The 27,267-nt window shown below is 46.2% G+C and overlaps 1 protein-coding gene across 1 annotated transcript in view; it reads right to left on the bottom strand.

Moving 5' to 3' along the window:
• POLE2 (DNA polymerase epsilon 2, accessory subunit) overlaps positions 1–27,267 on the bottom strand; it is a 404,236-nt gene that overhangs the window by 110,082 nt on the left and 266,887 nt on the right. Inside the window, exon 11 of the mRNA XM_086936593.1 lies at positions 12,688–12,860. Coding sequence (XP_086792719.1) covers positions 12,688–12,860 — 173 coding nt within the window. The remainder of the gene's footprint in view (positions 1–12,687; positions 12,861–27,267) is intronic.

A 27,267-nucleotide genomic window follows, 5' to 3' on the forward strand; every position in this document is an offset into this window, starting at 1 on the left:
ATCTAACATATATTATGTATGTGGCTGTGTGACTGTGTGTATCTGTGTGTGAGTGTCTGAGTGCAGAATGGGTGTGCGAGTGGGTGTGTGAGTGTCTGCATGGGTGTATAAGTAGATATGTGAGTAGCTGTGTATGTAGTGAGTAGCTGTGTGAGTGACTATGTTAGTGTCAGTGGCTGTATGGGTGGGTGAGTGAGTGAGTGGCTGTATGGATGGGTTAGAGGGTGTCTGAATGGCAGTATGAATGAGTGACTGGCTGGTCAAGTGGCTGGCTGTATAGGTGAGTGAGTAACTGGATGTGTGGTTAAGTGAATTGGTGTGTGAGTGGCTGTATTGTAAAGTGTCTGTGTGAATGAATGTATGGGTGAGTGAGCAGATGTGAGTGCTTGTATGGATTCGTGAATGGATATGTAAGTGATTGTGTGGGTGTGTGAGAGTGTGTGAGTGCTTGTATGGGTGAGTGAGTGGCAGAGTTGAGAAGCTGTACGGGTGAATGACTGGGTATGTCAGTGGATGTATAAGTGAATACATGGATGTGTGAGTAGTTGTTTGGTTGATTGTGTGAATGTGAGTGGCTGTATGGGTAAGTGACTGGTTGTATGAGTACATTATGGATCTGTGAGTGGTTATGTGAGTGCCTGTATGAGTGAGTGAGTGGGTGGGTGTCTGAGTGGTTGTATGAGAGGTTGTATTGAGATAAGATAATAAGCTTTTACAGCAGGGAAAAGAACATGACAACAGTTGTAGACAGTCAATGGAGCATGAATCACGTTCAAATAGAACGTCTTGCAGGACACAATCTCAAGAAGAATACAAAAACAATTACAAAAAGTGCTTAGCATGCAGGAGAACATGGTCAAATATAAGGTACAAACCTTTTATTCTAAACGTATGGTGTAAGCAGCAGGGTTTAGTTAAAAGGAATTGTAAAGTGCACAAAACATGATGTAACATAGTAAGGAAGGAAAAACAACTGTATAGACAAACACAATTTTGCAAATGCCGGCTGCAAATAAAAAAATGGTAGCGATTTGGAGTGGGGTGAATATGGGGCCTTAATGGGGTGGTTGAATGGAGTGAATAACGAGGGAGAAGGGAACGGGTGTGTATGTTTAGGGAATGTCTGGCTAGATAACAAAATTCTGTCCGCCCCATCCACCCCAACATATACACATAAGCACAATCACCTACCAACAGACCCTTATATGAGAAAAGGTATGTGTGTAGTGGGATGGGTGATGTGTGCTTCAGATGTATATAGTGACCACCACCATACACATACATTCAATACCATGGAAATGGCAGATACATAATAATCTAACACCCAAATGATTCGACTGATCGCCACTACCTGGAATTACAGACATATGCCAAAAGGTTCACAAACAAACAAATATATATACATACCCAAAGATCATCCAGACGCAAAAATAAATAGACACAAACATTGTGATAGACCTGATGGGAACAGAACACATGAATAGCTGGTCTACTGGGTAAGGGCTATTTTAATTTTCTTACGGTGTTGTGCATAAGAATTATATTCCTTCATACAAAGTTCCATGTGCAAATTTCTCAAGTTATACTAAAACCTACACAACTGCTTAGCTTACTTTCTGGAGACTCAGAGTCACACAAACGTATAATAGACCCTTGCCTACCCAAGACGTGCTTGGTTATGAAAAAGGCACAAAATGAATTATCTGAAAAACAAGAATAACCATTCTACGCCTGCAGCTACTAGTGTCTATTGAGTAGCAAATAATAGGAGAGCACTGCTAGCAAACAACAGACTATTTAGGTGAGCAGAATGTGAAAAAATATGTGTCTTCTATCTTAAGGTACAGTCCTGTGCTGCACTCAAAGAAAACTAGAGATGAAGATCTACATAGTGAATAGTATTTGTTGGGAGGCATGGGTGATGTGCAGGTGGAGACCGGAATGCCAAGCACCACAAACATCTATAGTATTCCTGGTTTCAGCAGGCTCAGGAGAAATAAATGTGACTGCTTCTTCAAGGCAAGTTATTTCTGTACGAGGCGGAACATAACTAAATGTTCAGTGTTTTTGAAACTCTGAACAAAATCAAAAGGAACAACAATTACAGCCTATACATGTGGCCAACAAATCAGAGGCAAGAAGGTCTGATCACCGCTTAAATACTTATAGTAGGGTCACAGAATCCAAAAATACATAGCTCTGCTATCTTTGTTTGCAAAGTTGTGGTCAACTACAAGGGAAAAGGAGGTTTAGGGTCTACAGAGAATAACATGGGCTATTAGGTGGAGAGGATATGCGCATGTAGAAGACAGATTTCCTAAAAACACATTGCTTCATATCCTCAAATTCAGGGGATTCATGGGAATGAAAATGTGGGTCCTCCATCCTCACTTGCATGTACCCAACAGGGAAGCAGAAGCAAATGATTCCCTTTTGGGTGATTTCACACAAAAATACACAACATCCACATTGGACTAGACTTTTGTTAGCAAGTCAAACATACAGGAGATCTATTCCCCATCAAACTATTTCTTTGGATACACAAAATCAGAAAATTGATTATTTTACAGGTTTCAGCAGAGAATGTTTACCCCAAAACCTACTCCTCAGTTAACATCCTCATTGAAATGTTCTTGAGAGAATGACAGGTGAGGAACTGAAGTTGTAGGAATTGGCATTGTGAGAATTTTTTTTGTGGGATCACAGGGGTGTGAACCCTGGTACATTCCAGCAGTGATCACCAAATTCTACAAAACCATCTCCAGGATGATACCGATTGCCCCGGAGTGGCTGCACCAGTGGTGGTACCCGGATCTTCTTCAACTCCACATCTGAGGTTGCCTTGCCACCCGGACCTACAGTCCAAGAGCCAGGGGAGAGTGTTTCATCCCTGCCTTTCCTCGCTGAGATTAACAGCATGGCTCCTGAACTCTTGCAATATGGGCATTCAGACTTGCCAGCTGAATGTATGAACATCCTTAAGAAAGCCAAGAGACCTTCTACTAGAGCTTCCTACGCTTTTAAATGGAAGCGCTTCTACATATGGCGCTTGAATAATGGACATGACCCGTTTAGAGGGCAGGGACAGGTAATTCTGCCGTATCTGTTGTATTTGGCTAAGTCAGGTATGCAATTTTCATCTATTAAGGTACATTTAACTGCTAACACAGCGTACAGAAAGTGACTTACGCAAGGTTCCTTTTTTAAGATGCCAGTAGTGAAAGACTTTCTAGAAGGCTTACAAAAGGTGTTTCGGTCCAGTCCGAGCTCCTTCTCCTCCATGGGAGCTCAATGTGGTCCTTACCAAGCTAATGGGAGCACCTTTTGAACCAATACACAAATCTTCCTTACAGTATTTGTCTTGGAAAGTGGCATTCTTGGTGGCAATTGCGTCCGCTCGTAGAGTAAGCGAAAAGCAAACTCTGTGCTGTAAGGAACCTTACACGGTATTTCATGCAAATAGGGTAGTTCTTCGAACTCATCCTAGTTTTCTGCCGAAGGTGGTATCAGATTTCCACATCAATCAGGGAATCACTTTACCCACTTTCTTCCCTAATCCTTTGACTCCCCCTGAAAGGGCTTTACACTCCTTAGACCTTAAGAGAGTGTTGAAGTTTTATTTGGATAAAACGAAAGATGTTAGAAAGACAGATTGGTTATTTGTTAATTATGGTCCCATTAATACTGGCTAAGCAGCCTCTAAGCGGTCCATCTCGAGATGGATAGTCTCCTGTATTTCCCTGGCTTATCAGTTAGCTAATAAATCTCTTCAGGGGAGACCTAAAGCGCATTCAACAAGGGGGAAGGCCTCTACCACGGCCTTACTCCGAAATATTCCCATAGCAGAGATTTGCAAAGCAGCTACATGGCGATCTGTTCATACCTTTTCTCGTCATTACTGCTTGGACTAAGACACTCAGGCAGATGCTCAAGTGGGTCAAGCATCTCTGAGAAATCTGTTTGGTTAGTTGTTGCTAGCAACTGTATTATAATTGTTCTTTATTCCTAGTGCTACATTGCTCCTCCGCGAAGTGAGGGGTATGGGCTTGCTATTCTATTCACTGCTTATGACTATTGATGAGTATCCCCTGGAAGAGAAGGATAAGTTACTTACCTGTAATCCTAGTTCTCTTCCAGGGGTATGCTCATCAAAGTCATAAGCACCCACCCCCCTCCTTCCTGGACGAGCAATGTGGGTACAAAGTTTCAAATTGTTTGATACCCTTTACAAAAATAACTGACCTGTCACCTGTGGTGCATGCTGGGAGCAGAGGGCTCTCTGAGGTTCTTAAAGGCAAAGTGCCTAGGTTCTTGTGAATCTTTAAGGCAAGGTGCTAGTTGTCTTTTCTGTCTTAGGACAGTTATTCCTATGCACCCCATGGGCCAAACTGCATTCAATTACTTGGTTTTTTCCTTGTTCTGGAAAATAAAAGATTTGTGTATGAAGCCATTTGGGTATATGGTCTTTATTGCAAGTAAGCTGAAGTGTTTTAGAACTACAAGTATTGCTAAATTGTTTTCTAGCTGTTTTTCCCTATCTTGGTTAGAATTCTTTCATTGGGCTGCATAGTTACATATATGTAGGTTCATACATATTTAGGTTTATAGGATTTAAAGTTTATAAACTTTAATTTCTGAGCTTACACCTGTATATGTATGTACTATATATATATATTAGTATAAGCTCCGGGGTCCTGCACGTGGGCGGGGATTATTCACTGTTTATGACTATTGATTAGTATCCCCTGGAAGAGAAGGTCCGGATACTACCACTGGTGAGGCCAATCTGGAGCAACCAGGATCATGTCTGTCTTGGACTTTAGCAGCTTCCTGATCACCCTGGGCATGAGTGGAATCGGTGGAAAAGAGTAGAGTAATGTCTCTGACTAGTCTATCCACAGAGCATTCCCCTTGGAACCTGGTTGCAGGTACCTGGAGGCAAAGACGCAGCAATTTGCGTTTTCGGCGTCCGCAAAGAGATCGATGTCTGGTGTTCCCCAGTCACGGAAGATGTATTGTACCACTTCTTGTTTTAGCACCCAGTCGTGTGCGTCTGCGAAATGCCTGCTTAGGTCGTCCGCTTGGACATTGAGGACGCCCAGTAAGTGAACCGCAGATATTCTCATGTCTCAAGCCAGAAGCCATTTCCAGATTGCCTGTGCTTCCATCGACAGGAGTCTGGATCTGTTTCCGCCCTGCTTGTTCAGATAGTACATTGTTGTTGTGTTGTCTGTCTGAAGAAGCAGAGGCCGATGTTACTGAAGGAAAGAACGTTTTGAAAGCTAGATGTACAGCTCTGAGTTCCAGCATGTTTATGTGGTATAGATACTCTTTCTCTGACCACATCCCTTGTGTTTGTAATGAACCCATATGAGCGCCCCATCCCTGAAGGGACGCATCCGTCACCAGAGTCTTCTGGGGCATGTCCTTTTGAAACGGAACTCCCATGATTAGATGACTCAGTCGCATCCACCATCGGATGGAGAGTCTACTGACAGAGGCATTGATAACTTGTCCTCCCAACGATTGGATATTTAGGACCACTGATCCTCCAGGGTCTGAGGCAGAGGTCTCATGTGAAGCCTGGCGTTTGGAACGAGAAAAATGCACGAGGCCATGGACCCCAGTAGAGAGGAGATCTGCCTGGCCGTGGGCCGAGGTGTCTTCAAGAGAGTTTGACACTTGAGGAGAATGGATGATAGTCTCTCCTCCGAAAGATACGCTCTTGTGTTGACTGAGTCCAGAGTTGAGCTTAGATAGTGAACCCTCTGTGTTGGATTGAGGATGGACTTTTTGAAGTTTACATGCAGACCGAGCCGATGCAACTGGTTAATGCATTGCGTGAGGTGTTGTTGCAGAAGAGTGGGAGACACACTCTTGAGAAGCCAGTCCACTAGGTGAGGGTAGACGAATATGTGCTATTTCCTCAAGAACGCAGCTACTACTGCCATGCAATTTGAGAAAGTGCGAGGGGCTGACTTCAGACCGAAGGGCAGGACCGTGAATTGGAAGTGGTTTGATTGGATGCAAAACCTTAGGAACATCCGATGCTTTGGAGAGATTGGTATGTGGAAATAGGCTTCTTGAAGATCTATGGAACACATCCAGTCCCCTTGATGTAGAAGCGGTATTATTTGATGTAATGCCAGCATTCTGAGTTTATCTCGTAGAATGAATTTGTTGAGACGTCTGAGATTTAATATAGGCTTGAATTCCTTGTTTGGACCTTTCTTTGGGACCAAAAAATAGCGAGAGTAGATCCCTTACCAACGTTGATGCCATGGGACCTCCTCGATGGCGTTCTTTAGTAGTAGAGCAGACACCTCTTCCTTCAAAAGATTTATACGATGGGTGACCGTCTTTTGAGGAGGAATGGAAGGTGGAGGGGACTTGAACTTGATGGTATACCCATTCTTTAGAATATTCAGAACCCACTTGTCTAGTGTGATTTTTGTCCCCTCTTCCAGGTAGAAACGTACACTTCCCCCCACTGGAGTGGGTAATAGAGATAGGGGAAGCAAGCACTCACTGCTTTTGTTGTTGTTGCTTGGCAGCAGGTGTGGACTGTCTGGAATGACCACCTCTTCCTCTACCAGGACGACGCTGGGAGAATTGTGACCTCCCTTGATTTTGCTGGGAGGACCATTGAGGGGTTTGAACCCTCTGTTGGTTTTGTCGCTGATCGTAAGGGCGATACCGTCGCCTGAGGTCCTTCCTCTCCTCAAGCCCCACAGCTTTTACTATAACCAGCTCGGTCTTCATTCTAGACATTTCATCATCGCCATGAGATCTGAATAGTGATGTCCCATCGAAGGGGAGATTGAGAATGTGATGTTGCGCTTCAGGTTTCAACCCCGTCTATCTCAGCCAGGCAGAGCGTTGGGCACAAATCCCAAGAGAGTAGCCATGAGCAGCAGGATCTGAGGCATCTGCTGCTGCACTGATCACCTGATTGGCTACTAAGCCACCTTCATGCAGGATTTCAAGGAAGTCTTGCATGTCCTCTTTTGGAAGCTTCTCCTTGAAGCGTGAAAGAGAGTCCCATAATGAGCAATCATATCTGCCCAGCAGGGCCGAGGCGCTGGCTACTTTCATGTACGAAGCTGAGGTCGTGCACATTTTCTTACCCACAGAATCCATAGCCTTACTCTCGTTATCACAGCTGATGATACCGCCCCTTTCTGATTCTTTCGTGCCGCTGAAACAATAACAGAGTCCAGTGGAGGGTCAGCCCTCAGAAAGAAGGGATCATTTTCAGGAGCCTTATATTTCTTGATGATCCTAGATGGTGCAGCCCCCTCCGATGCTGGAGTGAGAAATTTCTGTAGAGCAGGCTCCAGCAATCCAGGCACTAGAGGAAGCAAAGGTCTTGAGGAAGACTTTTGGTGCAGGGTTTCAAAGCTCACCGATGTTTTGGTGGTAGAGACCGGCATTTCAAATTGGAGTTTCGCAGCCCCACGGCAGAGAACCTCATTAAAGGTCAGAATATCATCAATGGATGATATTCTGCTTGGAGGAGAGGAATAAAGAGTCGGAGAATAGTCCGCCTTTGAATTCGACGACCATGAAGAGGACTTACAGCTTTGTCTTCTATGGGATCGGTGTCACGATGCCCGACTCCTAGGACAGCATGATGATCGCCTTCTTACCGATGGGGACCTTCTTGGCGTGGTACGTTCGTGCCTCCCTGAAGAATGCACTGACTGGATCAAAAGTGACCCGGATCTTGAAGGAGACCGTGGTAGATTAATCCTGCAGATCTTCAACTCTCTAATATCTCCTAGCCGTCTCGGCGAGATATTAGTTGGCTGAGCTGGAGATGGTACTAGTGAGGGCTCTGGAGATACTTGCACAATCTGAAGCCCTGGGGAGGAAAAAGCACTCCTTGATGTCACCACCTGGGTGTCCCGCGTCAAACGGTCCTTCGACGTTGCCCTAGGTCTCTTCGCTGGGGGAGAAGCTGATTAAGATCTCCTCGACGTCGACCTCCTCGATATCAACCTCCTCGACAGTGACCTAGATCTCGACCTCTTAGACCCAGAAGGCCTTTTCCTAGATCTCGAAGTCGATCTCCTCGACAGTGATCTCTTTGACGTCGACCTCCTCGGTGACAACGTCGATGGCATGAGTCTCGACGTCGAATGTCTGGGTCTCTTCGACGTCGAATGTCTGGGTCTTTTTTCGGCGTCGAAGCCTTTGATGTTTGGCTCTATGTCGATGCCATTGGACCTCTCGACGGCGATCTCGAGCCTCTTGGCGGCGAGCTGATGTGTCGACATTGAGCCCTGACCTCTTGACGTAGTAGACGAGCCAGACTTGGACCACCTACGCGTGGAAGACAACCTCATCCTATGTCTCTTCTCACCTTGTCTTGACGGCGAAGGATGTCTCGACGACGACAGAAGTCTCAACGGCAAAGGATGTTTCTGCGTCGATTTCGACGCCGACTCTGAGCACAAAGGTAATCTGTCCCTCGACGGGGTAGGAGACTGATGCCTCCTTTTCTCACCTTTTTCTTTGCGCTCTCTTGGTTGAGAGGAGGGCTTCCTTGAGTGATGTTCTTCTCACCCACTCACTGTTTCCTTTCCTCTCTCCAGCAAGAAATGCAGATTAATCTTCTCCCTCTCTCTAAGGGTTCTCTTGGAAAACTTGCTGCAGTGGTAACACTGGTCTGGCTTGTGGGATGAAGGTAGACAAGCAATACAGACCGAATGAGGGTCTGACTGAACCATCTTTTTTCCACAGGCAGGGCACTTACTTAATAAGGCCGGTATTTTGACAGGAAAAAATTGCCAAAAGTCTGAAAAAATGTGTAGAATTAGTCAACTAAGGACTAAAGACGTCGAGTGAAGTAAAAAACATTTACTTTTTACCAGAAAAAAGTGATAAAATATCATCAACTGGCGAGCTCAATGCTCCAGGATCCTCACAGAAGGAGCCGGAAAAAAGAACTGACCTAACTGTCACCTGTGGTGCATGATTGGAGCCTGGGGGTTCCTGGAGGTCTCAAAGGCACGGCACCAATTTTTCCAATGGTTTTCTATGCAGCCTGTCTAGGCTAATTCTGCCTCTATGATCTTGCCTTTTTACCTTTGAAAATAAAGGTTGTGTGTTTCAAAGCAAACTTAGCGCAATTTTCTTTATATATATATATATATATATATATATATATATATATATATATATATATATATATATATATATATATATATATATATATATATATATATATATATATATATCATATGTTTATGATGACTTATGTATCTTTATTTTGTCAAATGGAAAAGAAACATGCAATTATGGCAGTTTTTGGAGCCTAGCTGTGTGTTTTCAGGCTGCATATGTATATGTATATGCATATTATCTATAGATATGGGTATTTATGTATATATATATATATATATATATGTAGATATATGCATATTATTGGCTACTGCTCTGGGATCCCGCACGTGGGTGGGACTATTCAGTGCTTATGACTATTGATGAGTATCAAATCCAAATCAACAGAAGAGTGACTAAAAAGACAAAAGCACATAGGAAATGGGGAAGTAAAGACATTCAGTTACTACCACCCAAGTAGGAATACTGCATAGAAAAAAGCAATCAGGTAGGTAATGCATGCACAGTGCAGAAAAAGAACCCTCAGGCACCAACTAAAAGTCGGTTGCCAGTTGTCTCCATTGAGCTCTTATTTGGAATACGTAAAGTGGTATCCAACAGTGATGAAAAGTGAGTTTAAAAGAAGCGTGGACTACTCCCCAGACTAGAAAAACTCTTCCAATAAAGGGGTAGCTCTAACTCCATTAAAAACATTAGTGAAAGGCAGACGTAAAAATGGTTGAGGTAGTTTGAACCAAGAAGTCCTATACATAAAAATACAAAGGTCGACATGTTTCTGCTATGAGGAGCCACTAGTCAGCTCAGCATTCGTCAGGACCAAACAAATCCTCGCCTCGTGGGTGAAGCACGCTAAGGCGCCACTACCACCTGGGACGGGAAAAACAAAGATTACAAACTTGAATGTAACCGGTGCACAGGTACTTCCTCGTGCATCCCCTCCAATGCGTGAGGGATGGCAAATTCATACGTGTTAGGAGCGGTGCCCCTTAGGCTCGTGGCAGGGGGAACTCTTCACGCCTGGGACATTGCTCTCCCGGCGACTGCCCTCCAGGGAACCTAATGTATCCACATCCACGGCCCAAATATGTGATGATATCCCCTGGAAGAGAATATGGCTGACCACGATAGAGCGTGGTCCGGATACAAAAACTGGATTGGGCCCGGTCAGCGCTTACATTCAGACTTGGAAGAAATTATGAGAAGGTAAAGTTCAGTAGAACAAGGCTGCAGGAGGTTTCCGAGGAGGGAGCGTCGCCATCAGATGGCTTAGGATTAAAGCTGCTGTGTAGATTTCTACTTTCAAACGTAGATGCCAAAATGAAAGTTGCAAATCTCTAGCTGGACAAGGCAGAGGGATGTAGTAGAAGACAGTTCTATGAGGTTGGATACCCCTTTAATGAAGGACCGCTGAAAGGGATTTGCAGCTGCAGAGTAGAACTTAGCGGAGAATCTGCCAACTCAATCCAACCGGCGATGCACCTAAGGCACATAGGCAAGCACGTTGGTCCCGGTCTCCTCCCCATTCTCAAAGCAGTTTTTGGCCAACGGTGTTCTAAGTCATCAGTTTTGGGACTTGGCCATCAAGGCACCTTGAGCATCACAACCAAGGTTCCAGGACTGGTGGGACACCTCATTGGTGTTCAGGACTCAATCAGGCTTGTTCTAGGTGGGGGTTTGTAGTGGTGGGGACCTTTTGTGTCCCCATGGCACTGAACAGGAGGCCAGCAAACTAGCCCTTGGTGTCACTGTGGTAGTCCTGGGTTCAAGTGAAGATAACAGACTTAACAGCTGGGCTGGCCTCTGAGGACTTAAGGCAGGTTATACAGAGCAAAGCAGTCCACCCAGGTGCAGCAGCAACCTTGCACAGTGCATAGTAGCAGGCAGTCCACTGAGAGTCCTTCCGCAGGTCGGGAGTGAAATGAAGAGTCAATCTGAAGGTCCTGTTTTATACCCGGTGCCTTTCTGGAAGGTGGGGGACATTTCTAGAAATGTTCTTTGAAGTGCATGCCTACCCTGCCGTGGCTCCAAGCTGGCTGTAGTGACAATGTGAGGTTATTTGGCCCTTTGTGTGAAGGCAGAGCTCACCCTATTCAGTTGCAAGTGGGGCAGTGCTCAGCTCTGCTGCCCTAAATCCTGCCAGCAGATGGACCATTCAGGCACACCTAATCCCTCTATTGTGTGACTGTCTGGGAAGAATTCAAAAAGTATAACTGGCAGCTACACCCAGTCATGTGACCCAAGACAGGCTACAGGCACAAAGAGCTAAAGGCCGGAAAATGCCACCTTTCTAAAAGTGGCCTTTTCAAAACTATAATGAAAATTTTAATATTCCTATTAAAGAGGGTTTAGCTTTACAATTTCATAGATACCAAGCATCATATAGCTACCTGCTTCCAAATAGGAATGACAGCTTATTATATGTACTAGGGAATCTCCAATGTAAACCCATGAGAGGGGTAGGCCTAACAGTAGTGAAAAACAAATGTAGGAGTTTTTCAATACCAGGACATTTACAACTTAAAAGTACGTGTCCAACCTTTTAATTACACAGCACCCTGTCCTATGAGCTAACTAGGGCCTATCTTAGAGGTAACCTATATGCAATAAAACTGGAGTTTAGGGCTTGGGAAGGGGGTTTAAATGTCAAATCGACATGGCAGTTTAAACTGCATTCAGGCTGTAGTGGCAGGCCTGGCACATGCTTTAATACCACTCTAATAGAAACTTTAAAGTAAATTAAATATGCCAATCAGATGTAAGCCAATCTACCATGTTTAGGAAAGTGAGCACAAGAATGTTAGCACTAGTTAGTAGCAGTAAAGTGCACAGGGTTCCAAGGACAACAAAAACGTATTTCAGCATCAAAAAAGGCGGTAAGTAGGCAAAATGTTTGGAGGAAGACCACCCTAAGACGGACAGTCTAACAGGCATTTTTACCAAACTTGCTTTATTATTAATTGAACATATGGACAGCTCTGAATAAGCAGAGAACACCATCTGCAAAACACGTGCTGGCTAGAATAATAAGTATTGGTATGTTAATTTTATTGGCTGTCATCCTTCATCCGCAAATAAAGATTTTGATTTAAAATGTCTTCTAAATTTTAAGACTATAGTAATGTCGATTTTGAAGATGTAACTAAAATATTGTATTTTTAAAAGTTCTTGCATTTATTTGTATATACCTTAAAGTTAGAAATTGATATAGAATAGAAGGAACATTTTGTACAATTGATTCTTTGCTCTTCACTTTCAATAGGTTACAACAATACAGTTTAAAAATAATGTTGTCACACATCAGGTTCATCATGATTTATACAGTTCTTTATTTGATCGAAGTAGGCTTAAAATATTGACCAGACTTCCGCCAACAAAAATATAGCCTCTCATAACTTCATTAATTGTTCAAACTTGTAAAACTATATTGTTCTAATAATTGCAACAAAAGATGAAGTTCTATTTTAGCCAGCATATGAATACAAAAACCTCATCTATTTAAATAAATTCAGATTGCATAAGGTTGAGAAGCTGTACATTTAACCTCTTTTGTGCCCCCCTTACCTGAAAACATGGTGCGTAATTTCTCTAATACTTCTGCGTTGTCGAACCACACATCTGAGGCAATTACAAACATGGCATCTTCGTTCTCCTCTTCCAACTGTTTCAGTTTTACTGATGCTTTTACAGATGTTGCAGAAGGACCACCAAAAAAATTAATGTTTCCATAATATGCCCTACAACAATAAAATCAAGGATTAGGTTCATTACAAGAGAACTTAATTATACGTGATATCTCATTTTGGGCTTTGGTCCAATTTCCACTCCACAGTACGTAGATAAAAGGTCTTTTAAATATAAATATTCTGACTATCAAGAACAAGGTGGCTAAAAGAAAAAGTTACTTACCTGCGGTAATGAACTTTCTTATGGATACTCTATTTAGATGCAAATTCCTCACCTGTAGAACAAACTCAGTCTTCAGACTGGATCCGGAAACTTCAATCTCACAAGTTGTGGGCAGGTGGTACTGGCTTCGTATGGGTGGCGGAATTGTCATTGAGTGGCGTTACCGAAGGAATATAGCCCCCACTTTGGTGCAACAACACCAGTTTAAATCCATTGTTTCCCAAGGCTTCGAGGTAATAGGATGGACTGGCATCAACAATGAGTAGTGCAGTATCAAACTGTAACTGAAATCTTATTAATCTTTCCCTGAAACACATCCATCAAACGGAAGGCAGGTGGGATCGGTGAGGATCTGCAGGTAGATATGTGTATCCACCAGAAAGATCATTCTCGTAGGTAACTATTCTTCTGATGATTACTTCTACCTGCAGATTCCTCACCTGTAGAATAGATTCTGATGCAGTACCCTTCTTTGGAGGAGGGTTGATGGGTGGTTAAATGAGGTTGTCCGACAAGACAGATCTAGCTAAGTGGCCATCCCTACGCATTTCGGAATCCAAGCAGTAATTCTTAGCAAATGTGTGTAGGGATGCCCACATAGCTGCTTTGCTGATTCCTGCAATCAAAATCCATCTGGCAAGGCCAGAAGATGATGATTTGGCTGTGGTGGACTGAGCCCTGATTCTGTCTGGAGGTTCTTTCGTGGCAAGAGCTAACCGGTCTTAATTCAGAGGATGATACATCTACAGCTTTGCTTTTTTTGGAACCACAGTACCTGATGAGGAGCTGGTCATCCAATCTCTAGTGAGGTCCAGGCAGAAGCTGATCTCCTGTTTATCAAATCTGTGAAGCCACTCCTCTACCTTTTTGGGATGAACAGGGGGAAGAAGGTTGGCAGCTTGATGGATTGCCCTAAGTGAAAGTGAGTACACAACCTTAGGGAGGAAGGCAGCAACACCTATTAGTCATGGAAAATGGATATGAATGTTAGACAGGAGCTCAGGGCCTGAATGTTTGATACGGATTAGCCAACCCCTTCAGAAATATGACCACAATAGGGAATTTAAACAGGGAAGGCTAATCTGGGAGACACATGAAGGCAGACAACGCAGCCAGGTACCCTTTACAGTACACTTTGGGCTCAGGATTAGTGGTGAATCGCAAAATCTTGTGTATGTCTATGACTGCCCCAATGCTGTACAGTGATATTGTGTAGGGGGTCTAATACCCTAAACACACGTCTAATATGTTATGAGGTATTTATTTTTATTTTATTTATTTTGAAAGTTTGATATAGCGCGAACAAGATCTTTGCAGATATCAGAGCGCTTTACAAAGAGAGGGTACATGGTCCTAGTCAAACAGGTAAGTCAGTAAAGCTAACAGTGCAAATAGATGTAAGGCAATAATACAAATAATACAAATAAGCAGAGAGGTCGAGCAGGTAGTAAAGATCTGTGCAGATTCTTTAAGAGTCCGAAGTAGTAGTTCAGGTGTATTTAGCCATGAGGATAGCTTTTACTTCTTTCTTAAAACGTATAGTGGAGGAGATGAGCCTGATTTCAGGAGGGAGTGAGTTCCAGATTCTGGGTGCCATTCCTGAAAAGGAGCGTTTATAAGTTTTTTCCTTCCAAAATCTTCTAGGCTTCAGCAGAAGATTGTTTGTGCCTCTGGTGTTTCTAGAGCTGCCAGAGATGGTCAACTTCTGAGTGAGATAGCCGGGTGAGTTGAGGTGTACCGCCTTGTGTGTCATGCAGGCAATTTTCAGGTGTATTCTGTCTTCAAAAGGCAGCCAGTTCAGGGATTTCAGGTCAGGGGAAATATGAGAGTGCTTTTTTGACCCCGTGATGAGTCTCGCTGCAGCGTTTAGGGAAGCTCTTAGGGGTGCCGTAGTGGTAAGGGGGAGACCGCAGAGTGCGATGCTGCCATATTCTATTTGAGGGATGACTAGTGCTTGTACTGCAGTTTGGAAGTCTTTAGCTGGGAGGAAGGGTTTGAGTTTCCTCAAGGTATTGATTTGGCAGTTCGCTCCCTTAGTTGCCTTGCTGATATGTTGCTGCATGTTGAGATTGGTGTCAAGTGTTATGCCTAGAGATTTAGCTGAGTCCACGATGGTGGGTTGGACATTGAGTGCGGTTAAGTGTTTAAGCCAAGTTTGAGTGGTAGAGATCTTTGCTGGAGGTGCGATCAAAAGGAACTCTGTTTTCAGAGCATTGAGTTTGAGGTGATTGTCGGCAAGCCAGGATTGGGTGCTTCTGATCGTTGAGTTCAGGAGCAAAATGTCTTTGGGGGATTGTAGTTTGAGATAAAGTTGGGTGTCGTCGGCGTACATGTGAAAGAGAACATTCAATGTTTGTAGCAACGTGGTGAGAGGTTCCATAACTAGGTTGAACAGAGTCGGGGATAGGGAGGAACCTTGGGGGACGCCAAGCGATACTGGTATTGACGAGGACATCATGTTGTTGCTCTTGAATTTCTGCGATCTGTTGTGTAGAAAGGACGTGAACCATTTGAGAACAGTTCCAGATATACCCATTCTTGTGTTTAGTAGTTCGAGTAGCTTCTCATGTTTAACGGTGTCGAATGCTGAAGAGAGATCAAGCAGGATGAGGAGGCAGGTGTCGTTTTGGTCTAGGATTTGAAGTGCGTCATCAATTATGTGAGTCATAGCAGTTTCTGTGCTGTGCCCAGCTCGGAAGCCTGATTGATGAGGGTTGAGTAGCTCAAACTGATCAATGTGTTTAGTCAATTGTAGTTGTGCGCATTTTTCCAGCAGTTTAGCGAGAGTGGGAATATTGGTAATGGGACGGTAATTGTTCAGATCAGATGGGTCGGCTGTAGGTTTTTTAAGTAATGGTGTGACTTGTCCAACTTTGAGGGAGTCAGGTATGATTCCTTGTTGAAGTGAGCTGTTGATAATTTTAGTCCAGAGTGGGAGAAGCAAAGGGGCAAAGTATTTTACACCGGCAGCTGGAAGGGGGTCTGTGAGGTGATTGGATGGTTTCAAGGTGCTGAGTAGTTTGCCAATTTCTTCTTCGGAGTAGGTGTCAAAGGATGACCATGAAGCATTGTTTTTTGGTTCAGTGGGTGCTATGCAATGGGGTCTGGAGTAGAGGCTTGCGTCAATGAGGAGATCGCTCTTTATGCTATCAGTTTTTTGAATAAAGAAGGCGGAGAAGTCTTCACAGGAGGGTGCTTCGCGCACCGTGCTAGGTGGTTGGTGTTGCTCCTTGGCTTGTGTTCTGATTAGCTCAAACAGTTTCCTCGGACGGTTTTTTGCTTGGTCGAGCTGGAGGCTGAAGAATTCTGATTTTGAGCGTTTAATTTTCCTGAAATAGGCGTTTCTCTTTTTCTTCAGGGTTTTTAGGTGCAGTGCAGAGGGAGCTGATCTCCAGATGCGCTCTGCCATTCGCACGTCTCGTCTATCCTCATTGAGCCTCCCATCGTACCATGGATTGGAGATTTTGGTGGAGACTCTTTTTAGCTGCATCGGTGCAGCCTCATTAATTATTGAGGTCATAGCATTGAGATAGTGGTCAGTTAAGGATTGAACGTCCGTCGTGCCGTTAGGTGGGAGTAGGAGTTTGCAGCTGTTAGGAGGCAGAGAGCTTGGGTTGAGTTTTTTCAGGTCTCTTTTCCAGACTTTGGGCTTGGAGGATTGAACCGGGTTAAGTTTAACTTTTTCATTGATGAAGAAAGTGACAATATGATGATCTGACCAGTCACAGGGATGGACTCGAGTTGGATATAGTCCTCTTTGGAAATGATAAGGTCGAGGATAGAACCTTTCTCGTGGGTCGGGCTGTTGCATATTTGGGTGAGGTCATGGGCATTGAGGAAGTTTTTAAGGCTATTTACCACCGCGTCATTGCGGTCGTTCCAATGGAGGTTGAAGTCACCAAGGTATATTTGGGTGAGCTGCCGTCCAGAATTAGTTGAGATCATATCCATGATTTGTTGGGAAAAGGTAAGGTTGTCCCTGGGTGGGTGGTAAATGCCGTGCAGAGAGCATATCGGTTTGCCCTCATTGAAAATGTCGAGGCAGATGTAATCACAGGATGTAGGGGATGGTAGGGAGGTGGAGTTGACTTTCCGAACAGAGAGGTTGTTCCTGTAAATGCATGCGATTCCACCGCCTAATTTGCCGGACCTGTCAAGTCTAATGATGTGGTAGTTGGGAGGAACCAGAATATCCATTATAGGTGACGAAGATTCAGTTAGCCAGGTTTCAGTCAAAATGATTAGGTCAAGGTCCAAAGATAGGATGAGATCAGCGATGGCGGCGGAATGTTTCGAGGCCGATCTGCAGTTGAGGAGAGTGCATTTGAGGCGGGGTGCGTTGAGGGTAGTAGAGGGTTCTAGAGATAGAGGGACTTTTCTAAGGTTATTAGGGATGGAGATTCTGCTGTTTAGAGTAGGGGGTCTAAGGGGATTTGAGTGTATGGTGGGTATGGTAAGGTGTGCGGTGGATGAGTGGGGGGCTGTGTCGTAGGAGCGGAGGAGAGTGAGTCTGACAGCGGATTGCAGGGGCGATGAGGATGAGGACGGTTGTTGCGATTGCGAACAGTGGTTGAAGTCTGGTGTGGGGAGTGTTGAGTGAGAGAGTCAACCGGAAGGGTGGGGGGCATGTTTGGAGGAGAGGTGGAGGTGGGTGAGAGTTGTATGGGGTGTGTGGAAAGTAGTCCTTTGATGTTGTGCACGTCTTCTTTGACCTGGATGAGGGTGGCCATAATCTTGTCCAGCGTGGGGTATGCAATGGAGGTGGGAGCGGAGATCAGAGGTGCATGACTGACCAATGAATTGGCGAGCATGTGGGGGAGTAGGCTGGTATTCGTGCAGGGCTCCGTAGTGTCAGTGTCAGTGTACGGGATGGAGTTAGGGAGGAGAGAGATTTTGGGCGGGAGGGGTGTGGATGAGGTAGAGAGGGGGTTGGTGGTATGGGAGAGGGCATTGGTGGAGGGCGGAGAGAGCAGGGTGGAGGATGGGTGTATGTTAGTGGTGGTGGGGGTGCAACAAGGGTAGTGGGGCTGAGAATGGGGGGGGGGGAATGGGATTGGTGATGCTCCTGTTGTGAGGAGGGGGAGTTAAGTTGAGAGAGGAGGTGTGTTCTGCGTATTTAGTCAGAGGGTAGTGGGGACTGAGGATGGGAGGGGATAAAGGGTGGGAATTGTCATTGTGAGTGTCGTTCCGGATCTGAACTAGGTTGTGGGTGGGAGCTGTGATGTCAGGGGTGAGAGGAGTGTTAATGGTATGTGTGGAGGTCCGAGGGGTGGAAGGGGTGAGAGGAGTGTTAATGGTATGTGTGGAGGTCCGAGTGTTGGAAGGGGGGGAGGGGGTGGGGTTGTGGGTGAGAGCAGTGGAGTCAGGGGTGAAAGGAGTGGGGGTGAAATGAGTGGAGGTCCGAGAGTTGTACGGGGGGAGGGGGAGGGGTTGTGGGTGAGAGCAGTGGAGTCAGGGGTGAAAGGAGTGGGGGTGAAATGAGTGGAGGTCCGAGTGTTGATAGGGGGGGTGGGGGTGAGGCTGAAGCAAGTGGGGGAGAGATCTGTGACTGTAATTGAGGAGTGTGGGGTAGCCACAGCAGGTGGGTGAATGACTAAGGTGCTGGGGGTAGGGGTGAAGTGCCTGTCGCTCTGGGGTTGGGCTACGTTAGAGGGGTTGAGAGTGGGGGCTGTGGAGTCAAGGGTGTTAGGATTGGGGGTGATATGCGTGGGAGTCCTAGGATTGGAGAGGTGCTCTTTGAAGGTGGGGAACAGGTTGTCTAATAGATCCAGATTCCTGTCTGTGGATTGGATTAGGACAATCCCGTTATTGTAGATAGTGATGGTGGATCTGCCTGGGAAGAGTTGGGATGGTGTGATGGAGAGTGTTAGACCATGCACGGATTTCCTGGTGGTGGAGACGGAGAGCAGGGTGAGGAACGCTTTTCTCCAGCGAGCTCTGCGTGCGGTGTGGAAGATGATATCAGTGTTCAGGGATCCATTGACTGGTGAGAAGTAGGTGTCTGCAAACGGGGTTTCAGAGTGGGACCGCAGGAAGTTGTTTTTAAAGCGTTTAGCGGCTTTTTTGGTGATTGCGGGTGGGTAGTTGATTTTATATGTGTGCTTACCGATGAGATCCATGTTGGAATGGCGGTATAGGTAGGTGCGGTTAGGGGACAGGGTACAGGCGCAGACAATAAGTTACAAAGAACTCATGTGACTCTAGTGAGGAGCCAAAATACACGGGGTAGTCATCGGTGCATTACAGGATTAAAAGTTAAAAGTTAAATGGGTGCAGTTTGCCGAAATGTACAGAATACAAGTAGAGGTATAATGCTGACGGTATACTGGAGCAAAATACTAAAGCAGCAGTAAGTTACATGAATCAAAAGCGACATTAGTGAGCAACCAAAAAATATATGAGGTAGCAAACGTTGCAGTACAGGAGTTATATGTATCAAGCGACACTAGTGAGCACCCAAAAGCTACACTCATAACTATGGACAGTGTAGTCAAGAATGGCTGTAAACGATACGCTAACACTTTTTTGAGGATATTATAGTCTAATTTGAGCATAGACACATCCAACTTATCACTCTTGGGTTTAGTAATTGAAGCAATTAGGGCTTCCCTAGTGATATTCGGCAATGTGCCACCTTCTTGTGCCCTCTTAAGGAGGAAAAGCGTACAGCAATGTCTGGGGGAATCTGGACGTGAAGACGTGGCATTTCGCGTTTGCCGCGTCTGCAAACAGATCTATGTCTGGAACGCCCCATTGTCAAAACACCTCCTGCGCGACCTCTTCGTTGAGCACCCAGTCGTGCGCTTCTACGAAGTCTCTCGTTAGGCCGTCCACCTGAACATTCAGGATTCCTGGAAGGTGAACTGCAACAATGGAGAGACCTCTCGCCAGAAGCCACTGCCAAATGGATTGAGCTTCCAGAGACAGAACTCATGACCTGGTGCCTCCTTGTTTGTTCAGATAGAACATCGTTGTTGTGTTGTCTGTCTGAACTTGAATGTGGCTGGAGTGTAGAGACGGGTACAGGGACTTGAGCACCAGATAGACCGCCCGTTGCTCCAAGAAGTTGATATGATAGCTTCTGCAGCTGGTCCATATGAGCACCCCAGCCGTGCATTGAGGCATCCGGGACCATTGTCTGCGTTGGAGGCGACTGATGAAACGGAACTCCTTGCAACAGGTGAGAACGTTTCATCCGCCATCTGATGGAGTCTCTGGCTACTTGATGAAGAGAGACACGATCTTCCCAGTGGCCTGACCTCTGAGACCATTGGTCCTTGAGTGCCTGCTGCAGAGGCCTCATGTGAAGGCGTGCATTGGGCACAATGTAGATGCACAAGGCCATTGATCCCTGCAGTGACGACACTTGTCTGGCTGTAGGACTTTGGGTTTCGAGCAGTGTGCGGCACTTCAGAAGCATTGATGACAACTTCTCCTCCGAAGCACACACTCTTGCCTCTGCGGAGTCCAAGGAAGGATAATGTATTCGTTGGGTGGGGTTGAGGACCGACTTCTTAAAGTTGACTAGCAACCCCAAAGAATGCATCAGGTTGAGACAGTAAGAGATGGCTCTGAAGCAGAACAGGTGTGGAGCTTTTTAGGAGCCAGTCGTCTAGGTAGGGATAGACGAAGATCTTCCGCACACGGAGGAAGGCAGCCACTGCCGCCATGCACTTGGAGAATGTCCATGGGGCGGATTTGAGGCCGAACGGAAGCACTCGATACTGGTAGTGGTGACGGGCTATCTGAAATCTGATAAATTTGCAATGCTTTACTGAGACAGGTACATGAAAGTAAGCGTCCTGCAGGTCGATGGCACACATCCAGTCTCCCTGGTGAAGGTGCGGAAAGATCTGGTGCAGGGCTAGCATACAAAATTTCTCCTTTCTGATAAACCTGTTCAGCAGGCGCAGGTCGAGTATAGGTCTGTACTCTTTGGCTACTCCCCGCTTTTGGACTAGAAAGTAGCGGGAGTATACTCCCTGATTTCTTCGTATGGGAGGGACCTCCTCTATGGCATTCTTTGTGAGAAGGGTAGATACTTCGTCTTTCAAAAGTTGACTTTGGATTTGAGGAAAGTACTTGAATTGCGGGGGAACTTGCGGAGGAGGAGACTTGAACCTCAGCAAGTAACCATGCTGCACAATATTCAGCACCCATTTGTCTCTTGTTATGGCTTTCCACTCTTCCAGGTGATAAGCTACACTCCCTCCCACCGGAGTGGCGAACGGCTGCGGAGGAAGCAACGACCCAAGGCTTGGGAGGCTGCTTGAAGGTGGACTGTTGTCTGTTGTTGTTGTTGTCTCTACCTCTCCCAGGGCATCTTTGTTGATTCTGGGAGGACCATTGAGGGGTTTGAACCCTCTGTTGAAACAAACGTTCGTCGCCCTGACGGAAACGTTTCTTGAACTCCTTGCGATTCTCCAGACCAACAGCCTTGACAGTGTCCATCTCAGCCTTCATTTTGGTCATCTCGGCATCAGCGTGAGCCCCAAACAGAGATGATCCATTAAATGAGAGGTTCAGAATTTTCTTCTGGGCATCAGGCTTGAGGCCTGTGAGGCGCAGCCAGGCCTAGCGTCGTGAACAGACTCCATGGGAGTACCCATGAGCAGCGAGATCTGAAGCGTCCGCTGCAGCACTTCTTACCTGATTGGCTACTAGCCCTTCTTCCTGTAGAATTTCAGTGAAATCCGGCTGGTCTTCTTTGGGAAGCTTCTCAGTGAAACGTGTGAGGGAGTCCCAAAGAGATCTGTCGTATCTCCCGAGAAGGGCAGAGGCACTCATAACCTTCATTGATGACGCTGAAGTGTTGCACATCTTCCTCCCAAAAGAGCCCATCTGCTTGCTATCCTTCTCAGGAGGAACAGGGGATGAGGTATAAGCGGAGTGCGACTTCATGGCTGCGGCCACTATGACCGAGTCCGCTGGTGGGTCAGCCCTGAGAAACAAGGGGTCCTCTGCTGGAGCCTTGTACTTTTTGGCGATTCTGGATGGCACAGAACCCACAGTCGCGGGAGTGAGGAAGGTGGCCATCGCCGGTTCCAAGAATCCAGGCACCAGTGGTAGCAGCGGTCTAGGAGCTGCCCGGTGATGCAAAGTGTCAAAGATGACAGACGTGGGAACCACCGGGGTATGCAAAGTGAGGTTGAGTTTCATTGCACCCCTACTCAGAACATCTGTGAAGGTTGAGATGTCATCTATGGGCGACACCCGTGATGGAGGCGTTGAGGAGAAGGTCGGAGAGTAGTCCCGGACCGTAGATCTTGTAGAGGAAGACCATGTAGGTGATCTTGAGCGCCTCCTCTTATGGGGCCGGTCGTGATGACGGCTGTGACGACCCCTGGACCTAGACCGACATGTAGAGGGCGATCTTGGTCCGGAAGGTGATCTTGGCCTGGAAGGCGATCTTGGTCTCCTAGGGGGAGACTACGAGAGTCCAGCCGGAGAGCTTGTCCGAGGAGTGGGCCCGGATGGTGAATACGTGTGGGAGTAATCAGAGTCCGGACTACTGCGGCCACCTGACACAGCACCTTGCGGACAGCGAGGTGACAGACTGCGGGCCCTCCCTTCCGCAGGTTTGGGGGATGCTTCTGGTGAGATCTCTACAATGTGCAGTCCTGGAGACGATGACCGGTCTCCTGACGATGATCTGGACCCGGGATCTGACTGTCGCGGGGACTCCGCAATTCCTATGACCTCTTCTCTCGACGTCGAGTGCTTTGACGGCGATGAGGTCTGGGTCACCAGCGGCGTTGAATGCGGTCTCGATGGCCTTGACGTCGATCTTCGGTGTCGAGTTGGAGACCTCGACCTGCTACGGCGTTGAGTCGGCGGTGACCTGCCATGACGTTGAGTCGACGGCGATCTTTCTCGACGTCGTGTCGACGGCGACCCTCCTTGCCGTCGTGTCGACGTTGATCTTCTCGACGTCGAGTGATGGGACCTCGACGATCCTCTCAACGGCGGAACGCTGTCCGGCAGCGAGATGTTAGCCATCGTTACTCTCGACGCTGACCCCCTCGAGGGTGGCGGAGAGTGTCTCGACGTCGACAGAAGCCTCGACGGATACTTAGGTCTCTCAGCACCCACAGCCTTTGAGCCCGAAGTGTGGTGCCTTGACGTCGACTTACTTGCATGCGGCGGAGACTATCAACGTCGAGGTGGTGTTCCTGAAGAGTGCCTGGGCCTCTTCGACTGCGACTTCGACGTCCACGGTGAATCTCTTGTCCCCTTTCTCTTCCTAGGGTCAGGAGAGGTGGAACGTCGCCGCTTTTGATGTTGCTTGCTGGAAGATGATATCCTGGGGCCTCCATGGCCACCCACCTGATGACTCTTGTCCTTTTCCAGCAGCGCATGAAGTTTAATGCGTTCCCTGTCGCGCAGGGTCCGCCTGGAGAACTTCTGTCAATGGTGGCACCGGTCAGGATTGTGTGAGGATGGAAGACACACAATACACACCGAGTGTGGATCTGCCAGTGCCGTTTTCTTGTCACAGGAAGGACATTTCCTGAATAAAGCTGGCATTCTGACTGGAAAAAATTGATGGAAGTCCACAAAACCAGCAGCTGAAGCCTTTAGAAACCAGAAAACGTTGAACTTTTAGAAAAATTCTCTTCAAAATCAGTTTTAGTGAAAAAAACTGAAGAGCTCAAGCTCCAGGATCCTCTCAGAAGAAGCCGGAAAAAAGAAGTGACCTAACTGCCACCTGTGGTGCATTTTGGGAGCAGGGTGTCGCCTACAGGTCTTAATGGCACGGTACCCCTACTCTAATGGCTTAAAGGCAAGGTGTCAGTTTTCTTTGTTTCTTTATACTCTACTGCAGCCTACTGGCCAAGTGCCTACAATTACAGGTTTTTCTATGGCAATAAAGCAATGTTGTATGACAAATGTTTACTGCTCTCTTTCTTCCTTAGGGGTTGGGAGAGTATAAGTGCTACTATGCAAACCTATGTAATTTCAGCATCTTTGCCATTTTGGAAATATTTTAGGCTGCATGTATATGTTTTCACATATGCATATATATGTATATATATGTATTTTCTAAATGCTCCGGGATCCCGCACATGGGCGGGGATTATTCATAGATTATGACTATGGATGAGTATCCCCTGGATGAGAACTTGCTCCTGCGACTGCGTGAGGAGGTCTGTCCTGTAAAGACCCACAGTGCGAAAGTAAGACCGAACGGAAGGGCCACATACTGGTAGTGTTGATATCCCCGCCGTAAAATGGGGATTCTTCTGATGCGACTTCAGGATGGGTATGTGAAAATACGCATCCTGCAAATCGATCAACACCATACAGTCTTCCTGTTCAACGCCTGAAGAACCTCAGCCAGGGTCAACATCTTGAACTTCTCCTGCCTGAGATAAGATAAAAATTCAAGACCCTGAGGTCTAGGATCGGCCTCAATCAACCGTCCTTTTTGGTAAACAGGACGTACCGGGAGTAGCATCCCTGATCCCTTTCCTGCAGTGGAACCATCTCTATCGTACCTTTCTGCAGCAAAAATCGAAACTTCAGTTGTAGAAGCAACAAGTGGTCCTCTGAGCACCAACCCTGGCGAGGGGGAAACTCCCAGAAGGGAAGGGCCTACCCATTTTCTACGAGATCCAATACCCAGAGAGCTGAAATAACAGACCTCCAATTTAGTAGAAAATGGGGCACCCGTCCTCCAATATATATGTGACAGTCACATGTAACAGGCAGCATGGCTGTTGTAACATTATGCACATGGTATGCCTGGGGTCCTTTAGCTGGCAAATATTAGCAGCATGCCAATATATTTGGTATACATTTTCCGTTGTTAGTAGAGTATTACCAGCACAATTTAATACTATAATCAGACTGCAAGCATTCCTGTGACACAGTTACTCATGAGTTGGAGTAAACATCTAAAAATGTAAACAAACAGTAACTAGACACTATAAGACAGCCTTATACACTAAGCAGTAGATAGACCCCAAGTAATACCTCGTCTCGCCCGGTGTCAGCCCCAGATCTTGTTCGGCCCAAGTAGTCTGTCTATATTGTTCAGGCTTCAAGTCACTTCCAGAGCGTTCAAATGGGTTGAACCGCACTGACCCTGCTCTGGATAACTCTTTGCGACACAGGTGGCTCCTGATGTCCCTGAACCCTCTATCCTATGGCGTATCCCCATTTTATTTTGATCTCACCTGCTATAGTGTCACTACTGGGCTATTGGGTATTTGCGCAAACCAACTGTCTCCTTTTTATGTAAAGCAACACTTTCCGCTTCTGCCCAGACCAAAAGTGATATATTCCAACAATTTGAAGGGGGAGGGTGATTATTTTTCCATCTCCGGTGACATGTCTTTTGGCCACTATAAGGCCTAGATCTATAAATCTAGAGGTTGCTTTATGTTTTTTGGGCTTAAGAAATAATCCTAATATACATTCTTCCCATGCGTGAAGACGGGGGCGGACTGTGTATTCCGATAAACAGAACCCACCCTCCTGCCAGTAGTCATATAGAAGAGGGCAGGCCCACAGCATATGCAGGATATCTGTTCCAATCTGGTCACATCTGGGGCATGCTGCTGAGGTTAACTGATAGTATTTATTAATTTTGTCTGGTGACAGGTATGCTCCATGGATGATAAAGATTTGAATGATGCTGAAAATTTGCGTTTCGGCGATCTGGGTAGCACTGGCTTTGATGACATCCCATTCCTTGTCCTCCCATGGCTTCCCCTGGTCTCTCTCCCAGGTTTGACGCAGGCATGTAAGGGATCTTAAAGTGAGTGATAGTAACACATCTGCTAGCCAATGTATAATGTGACTGCCCGTGCCCATGACATGTAAGTATTGTATGACTAGGTGGAGCTGGGACTCCGTATTCATGTCTCCCCAGGACTTTGTTGTGCTAATGTTATGGAATTATATAACAGGAATGGGCCTGGTGGGATACCTGTATCCTGTGCTAATTTGTCAAATGGTAGCAGTATTCCATCCTCATATAAATCGCCTAGCGTACGCACCTCTACGGCATACCATGGTTCCAATGCCCCTATTGTTGTGCCAGTTCCGGTCCTTGGGGTACCGAGGAGGTGGCGTGCATGAGCATAGGGGGTTGTGCGTCTAGTGAGTAGCAAGCATCATCTGTAGCAGCGATAGGCTACAGCTAAAGTGCTCGGTTTTGGAGTAGGATGCCTGGCGATGGGATGAAACAGATGACAGACTCTAGATAATGACCAGGGGGGTTGGATAGTGGCCGTATCAGAAACTGCAAACCTGCCAGCCATTTTGTTAACCATTACAATTGCACAGCCAGGTAGAACAGCTCCATCCTTGGGACAGCTAAACCTCCTCTTTCTGTAGGCACATAAAGCTTCCACAGGGCCACTCTATGACGTCCTATATTCCAAATAAAATCTCTGAGAAGCTGCTCCAATTCCCAGAATGTTTTGGACTGAACGTATACAGGCAAATTCGCAAAGAAAGAGGCGCAGAAGTATGATCATTTTGGACAGAGCTAGCCTGCCCATGACGTTCAGCAGCAGCGTTTTCCAGAACTTCATCTGGGACCAGGTGGAGTAAATGGCTCTGATGAGGTGACCATCTAATACGTCATTCGTGCTGATATGTTTGTATGCCCAAATATTAGAAGGAGGATGGTTGCCACTTAATGGAGACTTCATTAATCATCAACCTGGAGTCTTGTGTCTGCATTAAAAGGGTATGTGCATGATTTATTCTGCAGGGCTTCATAAGGGAAATCCCTACCCAGGGGCAAGTGCAGGAAAATAGTGATAGCCTGGACAGGGAAATAGATGTGGATGAGATCGTGAAGGCCATAGGGTAGTGTGGTAGGACGGCGAAACCAAACCGCTTCCCTGCAGAGTTCTTTAAATGTTTGGGTGAGTGAGCTCAGCGAGCCCTTATTGAGGATGTATCAGGCTGCTTTGTCTTTAGGCTGGCTAACCATAGCTGTTCAAACACTAACTATTGTCCTAATCCATAAACCAGGAAAACACCCAAACGACTGTGCCTCTTATAGGCCCATGTTGCTATTGAGCTTAAAGGGGAAGATCCTGGCAAACGTTCTGGCCAACCACCTTTAAGAAGTGGTGGATAAACTGATTAGGGCAGACCAATCAGTGTTCATGTTAGATAGGACTACAAAGACAAACTTAGCCCCATACACGGAATCCTGGCATGCAGTAAATTCCTTCAGGAGCCAGCAGTGACACTTTCCCTAGATGCCAAAAA

This window comes from Lissotriton vulgaris, chromosome 9 (assembly GCF_964263255.1).
Source record: "Lissotriton vulgaris chromosome 9, aLisVul1.2, whole genome shotgun sequence".
Taxonomy (NCBI): domain Eukaryota; kingdom Metazoa; phylum Chordata; class Amphibia; order Caudata; family Salamandridae; genus Lissotriton; species Lissotriton vulgaris.